The sequence below is a fragment of the Panthera uncia genome, chromosome B4, assembly GCF_023721935.1.
Source record: "Panthera uncia isolate 11264 chromosome B4, Puncia_PCG_1.0, whole genome shotgun sequence".
Classification (NCBI taxonomy): Eukaryota; Metazoa; Chordata; class Mammalia; order Carnivora; family Felidae; genus Panthera; species Panthera uncia.
The window spans coordinates 131448817-131466835 of NC_064809.1; the positions used below are offsets into that span (position 1 = coordinate 131448817).

Sequence of the window (18019 nt, forward strand, 5' to 3'; positions counted from 1 at the left end):
ATATACATACCACATTTTCTTTTTTGTATGTTTATTTATTTATTTTGAGAGAGAGAGCAAGTGCAGAGGAGGGGCAGAGAGAAGGAGAAAGAGAGAGAGAGAATCCCAAGCTGTCAGCACAGAGCCTGATGTGGGGCTTGAACCCACAAACCATGAGATCATAACTTGAGCCGAAATCAAGAGTTGGGCACTTAACCAACTGAGCCACCCAGGCACCCCACTTAGGTTTTATCCATGTGTTGACTGTAGTAAATAATGCTGCAGTGAACATGGGAGCGGTACAGATATCTTTTGAGTTTGCATAAATACCCAGAAGTGGAATTGCTGGATCTATTTTTAATTTTTTGAGGAAATTCCATTCTCTTTTCCATAGTGGCTGTGGCAATTTACATTCCTACCAATAGTGCACAAATGTTCCCTTTTCTCAACATCCTTGCCAGCACTTGTTTTTTCTTGTCTTTTTGATAATAGCCATTTAACAGGTGTGAGAATGTACCTCATTGTGGTTTTGATTTACATTTCCTTGCTAATCAGTGATGTTGAACATTTTTTCATGTACCTGTTGACCATCTGTATGCGTTCTTTGGAAAATGTCTCTTCAGATCCTGTGCCCATTTTTAATTGGATTTTTTTTGCTATTGAATTGTGTGAGTTCTTTATTTTGCATATTCATTTTTTTATCAGATATATATATGATTTGCAAAGATTTTTTCCCATTCAGTGGGCTGCCTTTTCATTTTGTTGATGGCTTCCTTTGCTGTACAGAAGCTTTTTAGTTTGAAATAGTCCCGTTTGTTTAATTTTACTTTTGGTATAAGATCTAAAAATGTCCTCACCAAGACCGATGTCAAGTAAATTACTGCCTGTGTTTTCTTCTAGAAGTTTTATGGTTTCAGCTGTTAACATTCATGTCTTTAATCCATGTTGAGTCAATTTTTGTGTGTGGTATAAAATAGTGGTCCGCTTTTATTTTTTTGCATGTCACTGTTCAGTTTTCCCAACACCATTTACTGAAACAAACATATGCTGATTTTTTTTCAATATACAGAATGGGATGTTGTATAAGGTCTTCCACTTGCCTTTTAACCTAACGATATATCTTGGACCTCTTTTCATGTTAGTACATGTATTAGTAGATTTACCTCATACTTTTGGTAGCTGTATAGTATTTATATTATGGCTATTATCCATTTTATTTTCATTTTTAATTAAAAATTTTTTCTGTTCATTTTTTGAGAGAGAGAGAGACAGACAGACAGACGGGGGGGGGCGGGGGCGCGGGGGCAGAGAGAGAGGGAGAGAGAGAATCCCAAGCAGGCTCCACGCTGTCAGCACAGAGCCTGATATAGGGCTTGAACTCAGGAAACTGGGAGATCATGACCTGAGCTGAAACCAAAAGTTGGATGCTTAACTGACTGAGCCACCCAGGTGCCCCTTTTATTTTTTAAATAAAAATTCTATTTTGGAATAATTATAGATTTATAGGAAAGTTGCAAAGAATACAGAGAGTTTTTCACTAATTTTCTCCTAATGTTAACATAACTATGATAAATTTATCAAACCAAGACACCAACCTTGGTACATTGGTAATTTTTCCATTTTTTTAAATTGTAGTAAAATACACAAACATAAAATTTGCATCTTAACCATTGTTAGTGTTCTGTTCATGGGTATTAAGTACATTAATGTTGTTGTACTACCATCACCACCATTCATTTCCAGAACTGTTTTCATCTTGCAGAAGCAAAATTCTATACCTATTGAACAATAACTCTCCATTTCCCTTTCCCCAGTCCCTGGAAACCACTATTCTACTTTCTGTCCCAATGATTTAGACTACTCTAAGTACTTCATATAAGTGGAATCATGTAGTATGTCTTTTTTGTGACAGGCTTATTTCACTTAACACAATGTCCTTAAGATTCATCCATCCTATAGCATGTCAAAATTTCTTTCCTTTTTTATGCTGAATAATGCTTCATTGTATGTATATACCACATTTTGCTTATGGATTTGTCCCGTCAGTGGATACTTGGATTGCTTCCACCTTTTGGCTATTGTGAATAATGCTGCTGTGAACATGGGTGTACAAATATCTCTTTGAGACCCTGTTTTCAATTCTTTTGTGTATATATCTAGATTGTTGGATCATCTGGTAGTTCTGTTTTTAATTTTTTGAGGAAATGCCATTCTCTTTTTCATAGTGGCTACACTATTTTACATTCCCATCAACAGTGCACAAGGGTTCTGATTTTACCTCACAGTTTTGATTTGCGTTTCCCTAATGATTAGTGATGTTGAGCATCCTTCCATCTACTTAATGACCATTTATATATCTTCTTTGGAGAAATGTCTGTTCAAGAAGTCCTTCGCCCATTTTTTATAGCTTTTTCTTTTTAACATTTATTCATTTATTTATTTAGAGAGAGAGCATGTGCTCCCATGCAAGGGAGAGCAGGAGGGGCAGAGAGAGAGAAAATCCCAAACAAGCTCTGCTTGGGATTCACAGAGCCTCTGTGTCAGCAGAGAGCCCAACGTGGGGCTTGATCTTATGAACCATGAGATCGTGACCTAAGCTGAAATCAAGAGTCAGACGCTTAACTGACTGAGCCACCCAGGCTCCCCTATGCCTTTTATATTTTACAAAAAAAAAAAGTCAGTCTCCTCATCTCCATCTCCCTTGCATGTACAAACATAGATGTCTCCTTCCCCAGAAAGTATCCCATTGAACACACAAATGTTCAATGATAAAGAACAGTGGACTGGTTGCCAAAACAGGGACTCCTAAACCCCAGTAGTAGCATCCTTCTCTTTAACAGTACTAGTCCTGGCAGATGCTGCCTAACAGTACTGGCAGATGCTTTGCCTCCTAGGTGTGAGTGAGAAGTCTTTGGCCCCTAGACAGAGCCTTGTACAGAGCATAGAACCATGTGCTGTGCGTATATGACAATGCTTTGTAAGTATACACAGCATGCTCTTTGTGCAAGGTGTCCTGAGGCTGTGGACATGCTAGAGCAGAAGGACAGAAGGCAGAGGGAGAATATGGCAAGACAGGACGTGTCAAGGCAGGACAGCCATTTATTTATTTTTTCACTCAGACTCTCCTTGGTCGACAGGTTTGTCTCAGAGGCAGAATTATTTGTGGCCGTGCAAAGCTTCCTCCTGTCTCTGCAGGACCAGGATGAGCGCCCTCCGCTGACGGTCATCAGAGCCTCCATCTATCTGCTTGCAATCTGTCAGGACAAAGACGATGCATTAGATGAGGTATGGACCAAAATGCCTGGGACTCTTCCTCCTCCTGCTGCACCTCTTTACATCATGGCTCCTTGAGACCATGATGATATATATATAGAGAAAGTAGGTGGAAGAGAGAGAGAGAAAGAGGGAGGGAGGGGGGGAGTCTTGGTGGAATGGAACAGGGTAGGGGGTTGACACGTTCAGAGCCTATATAATTTAGCTAATTCTCTCAACAGTCCTGAGAGGCAAAGATTATTATTTCCATTTTTTACGGGTAAGAACACCAAGACTTAGGTTAAAGTAACTTTCTCTAAGTCACACAATTAATTGATGGGGATGCCAGGATTCCATTTTAGACTCCCAAGGCTCTTTTATTAGTACCACCTCTGGTTTGAGCGGGACAAGAGAGAGATGTGAGGTATATCCTTCTGTTAACAGTTTATTAAACAAAGTGGTTTTCTGGGACCCGATCATTGTTAATCAGGCTGACCTTGGATCACTTTGATGGTGGTTGTGTGTATGCAAGTTTTTTCTTTTCAGATTCTTTTTTTTAAATTTTTTAAATTTTTGAAAGAGAAAGAGACAGAGGGTGAGCAGGGGAGGGGCGGAGAGAGAGGAAGACACAGAATCTGAAGCAGTCTTCAGGCTCTGAGCCATCAGCACAGAGCCCGACATGGGGCTTGAGCCCATGAACCACGAGATCATGACCTGAGCCAAGGTTGGATGCTTAACTGACTAAGCCACCCGGGTGCCCCCTGTTTCCAGATTCTTTATAAATTCTTGTGGATCAAGGACTATGTCTAATCGATTGCTAAATCTCTCCCCTCTTTCATTAAAGATTGCTTTTACTCGTTAGATATGGACACTTCAGCCTCAACCTAAGGATACCCTTTCTTCACTGACAAGTAATTTTGCCTCTTTTTTGAAGTATTTTTTTTTTTTAATTTAACTAGTCTCTATATCCAACATGGGGCTCGAACTCATGACCCCAAGATCAAGAGCCACGTGTTCCTCTGACCGAGCCAGCCAGGTGCTCCATAATTTTGCTTCTTTTTGATTACCTTTGGGATGAACATGATGTAAGAAGACCTGGTTTAATTTGGATAGAAGCAGAAAGTTGTAGTGGAAGTGCATGAGTTTTCAAGTAAGTAGATCTAGAGATACAATATCCCATTGTCTCTTTTATTGTGATATTTGAAGCCATTGGTGATCATTGCCTACAATTAATTCATTAGAGATTGTGAAATAACAATATCCTAATTCTGTCATTCAACCTTTATTTATTTATTTATTTATTTATTTAAAATGTGTATTTATTTTGAGAGAGAGGGAGAGGGTACGAGTGGGGGAGGGGCAAGGAGAGATGGAGACAGAATCCCAGGCAGGGTCTGCACTGTGAGCACAGAGTCCAATGAGGGGCTCAATCCCATGAACCATGAGATCATGACCTGAGTCAAAATCAGGAATTGGATGCTTAACTGAGCCACCCAGGCTTCCCTCATCAACTACTCATTTACTCTGAATGGGAGATTGTATAGGAAGCATAGGTAGAAGGTTTGATTCTTTCCTTTTAATTACAGCTTAAAAAGAGGAATTGGTTACCTAGTATTCCTCAAAGGTGACCAAAGAGATTTTTTTTAGTGTCATTATGAACTCATGGATTTAAAAATATTTGATGTGTTCAATCCACTGGAGTTATTTATCTTTTGAAGCTCAAATTGTCCTGTCTTTGGTCAGTGGGAGCCTATTCAGGGTAGCTCCTGAGTCCTTTTGATAACCTTAGTAGTCTGTGACAGCATTTGGGTTTTCTACTATGACAAGATGCTTTAGGCTTGTATACACTCCCTGCTCTCCCATATGCTTTTGAACCTGCCCCAGTTAGGTTTTCACCCTTAGCACATCTCTGATAATGCACTTATCAAAGTCACCAGTAACAGATACATGACTAAAGCCAGTAGTCAGTATTTAGTCATCGCCTTACTTGACCTATCAACAGCATCCTTTCTTTGAACCATTGTCTTTACTTGGCATCTAGAATGCTGTGTACTCCTGATTTTCCTCCTACCTCTCTGGCAGTTCTGTCTCAGTGTCTTTTGCTGATTTTCTCTTATCTCCCTGATTTCTAAGTGTTGTAGTGCCCCAGGGCTCAGTCTTTGATAGCTTTGCTTTTCTCTCTAAATTTGTTTCTTTGGTGATCTCATATAGTCCCATGGTTTGGTTCATGGCTGAATTAAAAGGGGTGACTCTGGACAATAGACCAAAAGGGTACAAGGTAGAAGTGCAGAAACTAGTTAGGAGGTTACAGCAATAATGTAGACAAGAGATAGTAGAGGAGAAGCAGCAGCTTCTGAATATTTTGAAACAGGAGCCAATAGAATTTCTTGATCGATGGATCAGTGTGAGGTGTAAGAATAAGAGAGGATAAAAGGATGTTTCCTAAGATTTTGTTTCTGATGGGGTTCAAAGAATTGCTACATTGAAGAGGAAGTGAGCTGGAAAGACAGGGGTGGTGGTGGTAAAGTGGGATGCTTGAATTGGGATTATTGAGGAGCGTACAGTTCTTGGTAATGACAAGGCCTAGGGGCATGACCATGGGGATGAATGGCTGAGGCAAGTGGAGGAGATTAGAAGGCAGAAAGAGAATTTAGAGGCCATGATTTGGAACTAGGGAGATGGGAACAAAAATAGCTTCAACTTGAAAGATTGTAGGCAAGGCAGGTTTTTGGATGAGGATCAAAACAACAAGGTGACGGGAATATTCAAGGAAGAGGCACAGGACAAGGAATTTGCTGATAACTGTGAGTTCTAGAGGACACTGTGGAAAGGTTTTGGGAGCTGGGAAAGAGTGAGAGATGGGAACAGAAAAGGGAATGTTTTGAGCCATATAAGATGATCTGGAAATTCTGGGCTTCCTGAGGTGACTAATGTAAACAGGAGAAAAGGACACGATGGGAATAGCCCTGATGGCTTCAAGATTAATACTGGTAGTAATATTAGATTTGTTGGGGGGGGGGGGTCTCTCTTCACATCTACCAGTGGTGGTGTGGAAACTTAGTAGCTCATGGAACTCCAGGTTTTGCCTCTTAGGTGTGAACCCATAAATGATGTATGACATTGTTTTGCATGTTTAAAAATTTTATATAAATATCTAAATGGCAACATATAATCACAGCTTGGTTTTTAAACTCAATTCTGTTCTTCTATTTTTATGTATTAGGGCTTTTTATTGTGGTGAAATACACAAACAAAATCTATCATCTCAACAATTTTTAGTGTACAGTTCAGTGGCATTAAGTACACTGGCATTGTTGTACAACTACTACCATCAATCATGTCCAGAACTCTTTCATTTTGTAAAGCTGAAACTCCATACTCATTAAATAATAACTCCCCAATGTGGCTTGACCACTTGATATGTGTCAGGTGCCATGGGGGCTCCTGTCAGGATTGGAGTGAATCAAACATATCCCTCCCTCAGGGAGCACCAGTTTGTCAGGAGAGACAAAAAGATCCTCTCCAGGTAGGCACTAACAGCAACAAGTGCTCTCCTGGAGCTGGAGGACTGGTCAAGAGCTATAAAAACACACAGAGAAAGAGATTGTATTGGATTATGGCATCAGGAGAGGCTTTATTGAGAGAATTAAGATACAGAAATGGGAAGTTTCCCAGGCTGTCCCTTCAAGGAAGAAAGTCTAGTTTAGCATGCCTTCACTAAGTCATTTAAGAGAGAGTGGAGAGAAGCTGGAAAGGTAGACTCAAGTCTTTAATGACATGCTAAAAAACGAAATTAAGAAAACAATTCCATTTACAATAGCATCAATAAATAAAATACATTGGAATACATTTAGCAAAAGAAGTACACTTCTGATCACTGAACGTTATAAAGCCTCATTGAAAGAAATTAAAGAAGACCTAAGTAATTAGAAAGATATCCCGTGGGGCACCTGGGTGGCTCAGTTGGTTGAGCGTCTGACTCTTGATTTCAGCTCAGGTTCTGATCTCATGGTTTGTGAGTTCGAGCCCCACTCTGGGCTCTGTGCTCACAACACGGAGTCGACTTGGGATTCTGTCTCCCTCTTTCTCTGCCCCTGTCCCAGTAGTTCTCTATCTCTCTCTCTCAAAATAAATAAATAAACATTAAAAAAAAAAAAAAGACATCCCATGTTCATGAATCAGAAGACTTAACAAATAGAAGATAAAAAACTTCTGGGATGTAATGTACAACATACTGACTACAGCTGACAGTTCTGTTTTGTATATTTGGAAGTTGCTAGAAGAGTAGAGCTTAGGGGCGCCTGGGTGGCTCATTCGGTTGAGCGTCCGACTTCGGCTCAGGTCACGATCTCGCGGTCCGTGAGTTCGAGCCCCGTGTCGGGCTCTGGGCTGATGGCTCAGAGCCTGGAGCCTGCTTCCAATTCTGTGTCTCCCTCTCTCTCTGCCCCTCCCCCGCTCATGCTCTGTCTCTCTCTGTCTCAAAAATAAATAAACTTAAAACAAAAAAAAAAAAAAGAAGAGTAGAGCTTAAAAATTCTAATCCCAGTGAAAAAGATTTTATAACTATGTGAGGTGACGGAAGTTAGCCAAACTTATTATGGTGATCATTTCACAATATATACACGTATCTAATCATTATGTCGTATACCGTAAACGTACACAATGTTATGTGGCAGCTATATCTCAATAAAACTGGGGAAATAAGAAGACTTAATAGTGTTCAAATGACAGTACTCCCCAAGTTGATCTGTAGTTTCAATACAATCCCAATCAAAATCCCAGTTGCCTCTGCTTCCCTCTCTCCCTCCCTTCCTTCTTGGTGAAATGGACAAGCTGACCCTAAAATTCATATGGAAATTCAAGGGACCCAAAATAACCAAAAAAATCTTGAAAAAGACTAAAGGTGGAGGGTTCACACTTCTGGATTTCAAACTTCCGACAAAACTAGAGCAATCAAAGGAGACGCTGTAGACCCGGGACTGGGTGCAGCTTGGAGGCGATGAATAACAACTCTTCAAGTCTGCAATAGAAAATGGCCTACATTGAAAACAAAAAAAGGTAAAGAAACAGAATGGAAAGAGTAAAAAAGGAGAAGAGGCAGAGCCTGAAGAATTTATTGTGGAAAGAGTACAGGAGCAACATGTAGTGAATGGGAAGGTGGAGCGTTTCCTGAGGTGGAAGGGGTTCACAGATGTTGACGATACTTGGGAACCTGAAGAAAATTTAGACTCTCCAGAGTTAATTGAAGCAGTTCTTGGTTCTCAAAAGGCTGGTAAAGAAAAAGATGGTACAAAAAGAAAATCTGTATCTGACAGTGGATGTGATGGTAGCAACTCGGAGAAGAAGAGAGATGCTGCGAATAGACCAAGAGGCTTTGCCAGGAGGTCTTGATCCTGAACGAAGAATTGGTGCCACAGACAGCAGTGGAGAATTCATGTTTCTTGGGGAATGGAAAGATAGGCAGACTTGGTGCTGGCAAAACAGGCAAATGTGAAATGTTCTCAAATTGTGATTGCTTTTTATGAAGAGAGAGTAACCCAGAATTCTTGTCCAGAAGCTGAAGCTCAGTAATTGTTTATGTTGCTTTTTGTATGTATGTATATAGAATCTAGGCCTTGATTCTTGGATTTATTAGTGTGAAGAAATAACATTCTAATGAAAATCCAGTTTGGTGTGTTTGTTTTGAAGTAGTATTGGGGGAGTTGTTGGGGTTCTTTGCATGTATAGTACTGGTTACTTTGAACAAATAAAAGCTTTCTGTGGTTACTTCCTTTAGCAGAAAAGTATATTTGAGACCATGGTATATTATTCCCCTGCATTCAAGAATACTTTTTCTAGGGGTTTCTGGGTGGCTCAGTCGGTTAAGCGTCCAGCTTCATCTCAGGTCATGATATCATGGCTTATGGGTTCAAGTCCCACGTTGGGCTCTGTGCTGACAGCTCAGAACCTGGAGCCTGCTTCGGATTCTGTGTCTCCCTCTCTCTCTGCCCCTTCCTCACTCACATTCTCTCTCTCTCTCTCTCTCAAAAACAAATAAACTTTAAAAATTTTTGAAGAAATAATACTTTTTCTAAATGTTGGGGGAAATCTTCATGGTGGTTACTCAATTAGAATTTGTGTTTAACTCTCATATGACTAGGGACAATTCAGAGGTTGTTTTTTTTTTTTTTTTTTTTTTTTTTTTTTTTTTTTTTTTTGGTTGGGGTTTTTTGTGTGTATACACAAAAACACATACATAAATGGTTTTTTTCTCTTTCTTTCATTCATTCTTTTTTTTTTTAACATTTACCAAAACAAAAATAGCATTTCATAACTATGTTTCTGGGATGTCATCATTTTCAGTGAAAGAAATAAGTCACTTAAAGTTAAGTTGAAATTTTTCCTGGAGTGCCTGGATGGCTCAGTAGGTTGGGAGTCAGACTTTGGCTCAGGTCATGATTTCATGGTTCTTGAGTTCAAGCCCCAATTGTGCTGACAGCTTGGAGCCTGGAGCCTGCTTCAGATTCTGTGTCTCCCTCTCTCGCTCTGCCCCTCCCCTGCTTGTACTCTGTCTCTCTTTCCCTTTCAAAAATAAATATATTTTTTAAAAAATTGAAAATTTCCCTAAAACCTTAACCTTTCAAATTTTGTAATTAATTGGACCATTTAAATATAATGTAAACAATTTAAATTGGACAATTTAAAAGCAGCCATATCTGGGGTGCCTGGCTGGCTCAGTGGAAGAACACATGATATCAGGGTTGTGAGTTTGAACCCCACATGGGATGTAGAGATTACTTAAATAAATAAAGCAAAATAAAAAAGCAGCCATATCTATAGTTATATAAATGCAAGTTTATTTGCAAAGTAAAGGAAGGAAAGAAAAGGAAAATTTTATCACTACCAACAACCTCCCCACCCAAATGAGAAAACTAGACAAGTCCTGGTGTGTTTTAATTAGTTAAGCAAAACTTGGTTAAATGGACATTTAAAGGCTCCTTCTAGGGGCACCTGGATGGCTCAGTTGGTTAAACATCTGACTTCAGCCCAGGTCACGATCTCGCGGTTTGTGGGTTCGAGCCTCATGTTGGACTCTGTGCTGACAGTGTGGAGTCTGGAGCCTGCTTCAGATTCTGTGTCTCCCTCTCTCTCTAACCCTCTCCCACTCATTCTCTCTCTCTCTCTCTCTCTCTCTCTCTCTCTCTCTCAAAAATAAATAAACATTTTGCAAAATTAAAAAAAAATGCCTCCTAGTGAGCCATTACTTTTCAAGAAGTTGAAATCCTGTGCTGTATTGACAAAAAAGGTCATGATTCATGGAATGTCTAAGACTTTGTTCATGGAAACTTGATCATAATCAGGTGGTTAGAGATGTTGGCAATTTAGGACCTGCTGAAATAAATGGGTGAACAAACTTCTGTGATCTAAATTCTTGACCTGCATGTTTTTCTTTCTCCTAACTCATTCCCTACATGTAGGCTCAGTCTTCTCAATATTTGGGTTACTGGATCAGCAGAAGCCAGGAAAAGCAATAACTTTGTAGTAATGAGAATGTTATCCAATTGCATATTGTTTACTTTATTGTAAATACTGGTAAACGGTGGTCAATAAATGGTTTTATATTCCTTTAAAGAAAAAGCTAGAGGGGCGCCTGTGTGGCTCAGTCAGTTAAGCATCCGACTCTTGATCTCAGCTCAAGTCTTGATCCCCGGGTTGTGAGTTCAAGCCCTGCACTGAACCTGCTTTGAAAAAAGAAAAAATAGAAAACTAGAGTAATCAAGACTGTGTTTCTGACATAAGGATAGGCATGTAATCAATGAAATAGAATTGACAGTCCAAAAATAAACCCATATATTTTTGATAAGGATGCCAAGACAACTCAAAGGGAGAAAGAACAGTCTTTTTAACAAATAGTACTAGGACAACTGCATATCCACATGCAGAAGAATGAAGTTGGACCCTTATCTCGTAGTATACACAAACATTAATTCAAAATAGATCAAAGAGCTAAATGAAACAGCCCACACTATAAACTATAAAACTCTTAGAATAACATATTAAGGATTGAATTTCGTTATGTGTGCAATGGGAAGAGAGGTTTTTGAGGGTTAATAAATGATTCAACACACATGCCCCTTGGCCCCTCGGTGCCAGGTCCTATGACAGACAGGTGCACAGATTAATCTGCATCAGTCTGTTTCCCCAAGCAGCTCAAGTTTCGTGTGGGAGGTAGACACGTCTGCTGATAATTACAGCACACCATGGTATCATTTTAGAGCTGGGTTTCTCAGCCACAGTACTGTTAACACTTTGCATACCGTAATTCTTTTCTGTGGGAGGTTGTCCTGTACATTGTAGGATATTTAGCGGCATACTTGCTCTCTCCCACTAGATGCCAGTAGCACTCCCTAAGTCAAGAAAATAAAAAAAATGTCTGTAGACATTTCCAAAACTGTCCTGGAAAACAAAATCACTCTCAGTTGAGAACCACTGTTACAAAGTAAGCACTGTGGGCTTCCTTCTCGCCGGAGAGCCCTGGGATGAGCCAATGAAGATGTACTGGAGTACTGAGATGCCAAGTACATTTTTCCCAGTGATGTCTTGGCTGTGTTTGTTGGGCTGTATTGAGTCCTCTGCAAGATTTATTTAGTCCGTTTCTTTCATTCTTTCTTTCTTTGTCTCCAGGCTGTGGTCAGTGCCATCAGAAAATTTTTAGAGGGCATCCCGGACCTGCACCTGGTTTATATCCACCATCCCCTCCTGCTCAGGTTTTTCCTGTTGTATCCAGAGCTGATGAGTAGATTTGGGCACCGTGTCCTGGAACTTTGGTTCTCCTGGGAAGAGAGCAGCTATGAGGAGCTGGATGATGTCTCCTCTGCTGGGCAGTCCCCACTTCCTGCCAGCTTAGCAGCCCTGTTCTACATGCTCAGAAGTAGCCCCAGCATCCTGCTCATTTTGCTAGTACGTGACCATTTGCTCATTTCTGCTTTCAGAGATGGTGGGCCCTTTCTTTCTGGCAGTTGGTTTACTGAAGTCAGGAGGCAGCTGCATGCTTCTGCCTGTCTCTGGATTTATGGGTGTTTCCATGGGAGTGGGAGATTCTTTTGCTGGCAGGTGCCTGATTTCTTTAAATCCGTACCCCTTCTAAGTCTGATCAAGGTTTGCTCATTGAGAGACATGTCCCTCTTTACTCTTCAGGGGACAGATCTATGAAATGCTGACTTCAGTCACCATTCCCTCTCACCTCTCTGTCTTCTCTCAAGCAGATTGTGCTAACAAGGACTTAATGTCAAAGGAGACCCTTGAGGCATGTAGATGGAGATGTTTGATTATAGAGGGACATGGCCTCTTTTTTGCCATAATTCACAGGATAATGTTACATGTGCAACACACTCCCTCAGGCAAACCCAGAATTGTGAGAAACTCTAGTGCTTTTTCATGAATTAAGACATCCCTATAATTCCTATCAGGTATATCACATAAGTCGGCTGTCTGTCTTCTGCAGTTTCTAATACACTAGCTTTAGCTCCCTCTTTTCTTCTTTCGCTCAAGAAAGCACATTGGAAAATAAATTAATGGGAGTGACATTATTATAGAGGTAACTGCTGTAATTTATTATTTATTTCAAAAAGAAAATCATTTGCACCACTTTGTACTTAGTGAGTGATTTCTAGTGGCAGGTCCAAAACTGACTATAGCACGGCAGCATAGGAGACACTTCGTTTAAAACCACTGCCTTCAATTTCAGCTCACCTACTTACCTTTTCCTAGTCCAGGAAGACTGACACAGCCCACTAGGAAGAGTGGGGATTCCTTTGATGTTTGTAATCATCAACAAACATGATTCATTGGAATGTTTTTTATTGGATTGACTTTATTGAGGTGACTGTGGCGGAAATAGCACCTTCATGTTGTACACCTCACTTAGATACGTACATCTGTCCGTATTCACACACGCACGCATGCACACACTCCCCACTCGGAGTTACACCTTCACCTTCCATCCCTCAGATCTGTCATCTTGTGAGATCACATGTGTTGGCTTGATAGGGGCTGCATTCATGCTTTGGCTGAAATTTTTCCTTGGAGGAAGAAGAAAGGAGAAAGAATGGGTTAAAAATAAAGCATCAGTTCATAGGGGAGGAAAGCAAGAGGCGTTCTAGGGAAAGTAGTAATGGACAGAGCTAAGATACTGGGTTTTCTTTGTGAGATGAAGCATTCAGGGTCGGTTTCTCACATAGACTAGGTATTTATAAATATTTGCTGACCCATTGAATTAAGGGTCTGGACAGATCTAAGTCAGTCTCTCTCTCTCTCTCTCTCTCTCTCTCAAAAAAGCAACTCTTCTGAGAAAGATATTTATGGTATCTTATTTTTTTCTTTTTAAATAAATGAAAAAAAGATTTAGAGAGATTTGCCATAGTTCACAAAAGTTGAGATTGAAACCTGGATTTTGACTCCCTATCTGATGTTCTTCGAGTAAACTGAGCAAACTCTCAGAACAAAAGAGAAAACAGCCCTGATCCAGTGTTCCAACTAAAGGGGGAGCTGTTTATCTAAGCAGTGGGGATACAGGGAAGAACTGGACCTAGTGCCTGCTGCACAGGCCAGGGAGAGAATCAGACACAACAGACCACTAATACCTGTTCTAACGCTATGGCAGTAAAGGTCAGGCAGAGTGCTTGGGTTGTAGGGAGGGCAGAAAAGTGTCATAAATGCTGACCTGCAAAGGATTTGACAAGAGAGAGTGCTGAGGGACGATCCTGCCAGGCCAGCCCAGCAGCACGGACGTGCTTACTGTAATTCAGGGCCAGTGGTGAGTGGTCTGGTGTGGTTTCGGTATGGACGGTATGTCACAGGAGTTGAGGCTGGAGAAGGATAGGGAGGAGCAGAATTTCAGAGGTCTTGAGTTTAGTTGTTCACTTTTTCTTTTATACATTTAAACACATTTCTTTTATCATACATTTTTATCATACATACATTGGTACTTATTAGGCAGTCATGTGCTGGTGAAGGCACTGGGGATACAAAGATAATTCCGATACAGTTGGTCCTTGCCCTTGAGGAAACCACAGATGCTTGTTTCATTCTCTCACCTTACAGGGACTTCCAAAGCATCATTGGAAGGAGAGAATCAAAGAATGGCGAGGCTAGAAAAAATCTCAGGTCAGGACAATGGGCTGTGGGAGTGGTAGGGGATTCTAAGCCCCTCTAGACTTACTCCTGGTTGTTCTCACTGGTCCCTGCCCTCCCAACCCTTTCCATATTCATGTTTTTCCTTTTACGGCCAACTCCTAGAAGTAGTTTTCTGCTTGCAAAATTGTCACTCTCCCTTATTCCTCCGTCTTCTGACTTCTGCCCCCATTGCTACTTGAAACCACTCTTACCAGGATCGTCAACAATATTCTTGTGGCTAATTACAGTGGACTTTTTGGTTCTCCTCTTACATGACCTGTTATTATTTGATGGTTGTCCACTTCCTTTTTATCGACACACGCTTGGTTTTGGAAATACTAGCTCTCTTAATTTTTCTCCTACCTCTCTTGGTGCTTCTCCCAGTCTCTTTTGTTGCTTTCTCTCTGGCTAGTCTTTGAAAATTGATGTTCCTCATGGCTTTGTCCTCAGCTTCCTTTTTACTCAGTGTCATCTTCCTGGGCTGTGTCAATAATTCACATGGCCTCCTACTATATGCTGATGACTCAAATCTCTGCCTCCATCTGTGACTCTCTCCTGAGCTCCAGACCCATAAAGTTAAGCATCTATTTGACATTTCTGTCTAAAATGGAGCTCATTATCTTCCTCACCCAAGTTTTTTCTCAGTGTGAGTCTTTCTAGGGTGAAGACTCTCCCTAGTTGAAGACTATCCTAGCCCACTAGCTTCAAGAAACATAAGTACTTAAAGGAAGCAAGCTTAAAAGAAAACGAATCTCAAGAGACCAAATCCTTAGAGAGACGCTGTCTCAGACAAGCTGGAGCAGGTGCCCCATCCTTTGTTGTTGTGCCTAGTTCTTGTCCTTGAATGTGAACCACCCTCACCACCCCTCCTTCCTGGGCAGAGAGGAGCCTTGTGCTTCACCAGGCCTAGAGCTCAACAGGAAAGATCTATCCTTAGGGCTGGATGATACATACAGATCCAGGAAGGTGAAAGCTTTTCTGAGCTTCAGTTTCCTCATATGTAAAATGGAGATAACATGTGGGGGCACCTGGGGAGCTCAGTTGGTTAAATGTCCGGCTTGGTTTCAGCTCAGGGGATGATCTCACAGTTCTTGAGTTTGAGCCCCGCATTGGGCTCTGTGCTGACAGCATGGAGCCTGTTTGGGATTTCTCTCCCTCTCTCTCTGCCCCTCCCCAACTTGCGCGCGCTCTCTCTCTCTCTCAAAAAATAAATATATAAACATAATAAAAAAATTTTTTAATGGAGATAACATGTGGATATATAGGAATAATATGTGGAAAGAATATGTAAAGGCACTCTTGCTATCCTGTACACAGTAGCCTATGATTCCCTGATCATTGACTTACTCTGAATCAGAGAGAGAATGTTAATCTAGAGCAGCTTATTGAATTGCTCAAGGTCATATAACTAGTAAGGGTCATGACTATGGAACCTAAAGTTAATGAGTTTTTCACTAAATTGGATCCTAGAAACATCAGTGGTGAAAAAGAATAGCAAGGAACAACTTTGCTATCTGTTTATATATACAATTCTTACCATTTCTTCCCAGCTTCTAGCCACAGGAGGGAAAAAGAGTCTAAAAATATGTTGTTGGTACCAATTTCTGGTTTTGATATGGGTAATTAGCAGCTGAAAACAAAGCTGCTAATTGCCACTCTTATCAATGGGTGGTCTTTCATGTAGGTTGTTTAAATGTGAAAAACAGTGATATCACAGAAGCTCTGTTTGTTCCCTCCTTGGCCACATCACCCTGGTTGATCCAGCTCCAGAAAAATCTGGACATCTCTGGGAGGAGAGACTGCAGAGTGGGCCCTGTTCCACCCAGAGCCTTCCCACTGACCCCCACAGTGGGGCGCACGCCTTCCCCTGGCATTCTCCACAGCCACTGGGGGCCGAGTAGCCCTCTTCCTTTTGGACTTTAACATTTTAACTCAGGGTTCTGAGGGACCAACTGTCTATTAGGCAGCCACGTGCTGGGGGAGGACCAGGACCAGGACCAGGATCAGGTTTGGCCTTGGGCCCTGTGACCCTGGGCAAATCACACCCACTCTGGGCTTTAGCCTCATGCCCTGTAAAAATGGGTTGATATAAATGAATTGAGATTCCTTCTTGCCCTCCTATGCTGTGATCCTCTCCTTCCAGAGATGTTTTCTGAGTCCCTACAAGGTGACAAAGATGAAGCCAACCTCATCCCTGTTCTTCATTAACTCAGAGTATTGTAGACTTTATAGAGCCACTGCTGTCTTAATAGGCAAACTATGTAATATGCCTGTTACCTCATTTGAAAAATTAGGTTAACACCTACTTGGAAGAGTTATTATGAAGATACAGATAATATGTAAATAAACATACAGCTACAGTTTTAACACATCACAGCACCTGACATTATCAATCCCTATTTGAGCAATTGTTGATTTATAGTTGTTTCTCTGGCAGCTGTGGAAGTTTGTGAAGAGCCAAGCCTAGATGCCCATGTGCCACCCAGTGATCAGCACATCTGGAGTTGTCTGGCTGGGTGCCCTGTAGCCATGTCTCTCTGTGTGTCAAGCTGTCCTCCCGAGAAAGGGAGTCTGTGTGTGACCCTGGATTCATAGCACCCAGCATGTTAGCCTGTCCAAAGGAATTGGCTTGTTTGAGCTGGTAGGTGCCAGGAGCTATCAGTAGAGTAGTCTCTGGTGTGGCTTCTGACTGGCTTTGTCTTTATCATATACTCATTAAAAAAACTCTGAAAACAAATAAAAAGCAACGTCCTTTCCCACCTTCTGAACCCAAGGCCTTTATAGCTTGTGACAGAAATATAGCCAGATGCCATGGCAGAGAAGGGGCCTGACCTGGTCCTCGCTTCCCTTCCTCTACCCCGAATCTGTCCTAACCCATCCTTTCCCTGCCCTGTGACATCTCCATCCCCTACTCTCTTTTCCTCCCTTCACATCCTCTGTACTGAAGTAACCTCTTCTTGACCCTAAAACTTACATGTGTCAGAGACAGGGTTCCTGGAAAGTAGAAAGAGCTTTGGGCTTGGAGGTAGGAGATTAAATCTTAGCTATGCCATTTACTGGCTTATGTGACCTTTGGCACATCCAGTAATTTCTCCGAGTCTCTGTTTCTTCCTATTTAGGATGGACCTATTCAACAGATTGGTACATAATAGGTGCCAAGTAAGTAAATGCTTCCTTCCCTAGGTTTTGTGACACTACCATCCTGGGTCCTTCCTCAGCCCCTGTCTTCTCAACTGTCTGCCTGTCCCCAACTGTGATGTCCTCTGAGCTCTGGATTCCTTCTCTCCTGCCTAGGATCTCATCTATTCCAGCCCAGTGGACACAGCCCGCAAAGTACTGATTGTCCTAAGGACCTTTTTGATGAGGAATGAGGATGTCCAAGTGGGTGGTCTCATCCGAGGCCACTTCCTGCTGATCCTACAGCATCTACTGGTGGAACATGGGGCCTCTCCCTCAGGAGGTCAGTCTGCAGCTGTGGGGGGCATTTTTTGACCTGAAGCTCGGTTAGGGGTGGGCATCTCTGCCCTGATGAGGTCTGCTCCAGGAGACAGAATCATAATTTTCTCTGAAAAAGAGAAGTCAGGCCAGTGTGGAATCAAGCTAAACTTTATCTCCTTCCTCTCATCAGAGAGTG

At 41.5% G+C, this 18019-nt stretch overlaps 1 protein-coding gene, 1 long non-coding RNA gene and 1 pseudogene across 3 annotated transcripts in view; 2 read left to right on the forward strand and 1 right to left on the reverse strand.

Annotated features, from left to right (window-relative positions):
• Positions 1-18019, forward strand: part of MEI1 (meiotic double-stranded break formation protein 1) — a 79122-nt gene that overhangs the window by 40291 nt on the left and 20812 nt on the right. Inside the window, exons 19-21 of one of the 2 annotated variants that reach the window (XM_049626438.1) lie at positions 3117-3264; positions 11896-12171; positions 17680-17845. In XM_049626438.1, the coding sequence (XP_049482395.1) occupies positions 3117-3264; positions 11896-12171; positions 17680-17845 (590 nt within the window). The remainder of the gene's footprint in view (positions 1-3116; positions 3265-11895; positions 12172-17679; positions 17846-18019) is intronic. The other variant, XM_049626439.1, reaches the window with a different exon arrangement.
• Positions 8284-9038, forward strand: LOC125919656 (chromobox protein homolog 3-like; annotated as a pseudogene).
• On the reverse strand, positions 13072-14327 carry LOC125919658 (uncharacterized). The gene is made up of 3 exons (XR_007456854.1): positions 14191-14327; positions 13934-14078; positions 13072-13292 (listed from the first exon to the last, which is right to left on the reverse strand). It is a non-coding gene; the product is annotated as an uncharacterized LOC125919658 (long non-coding RNA).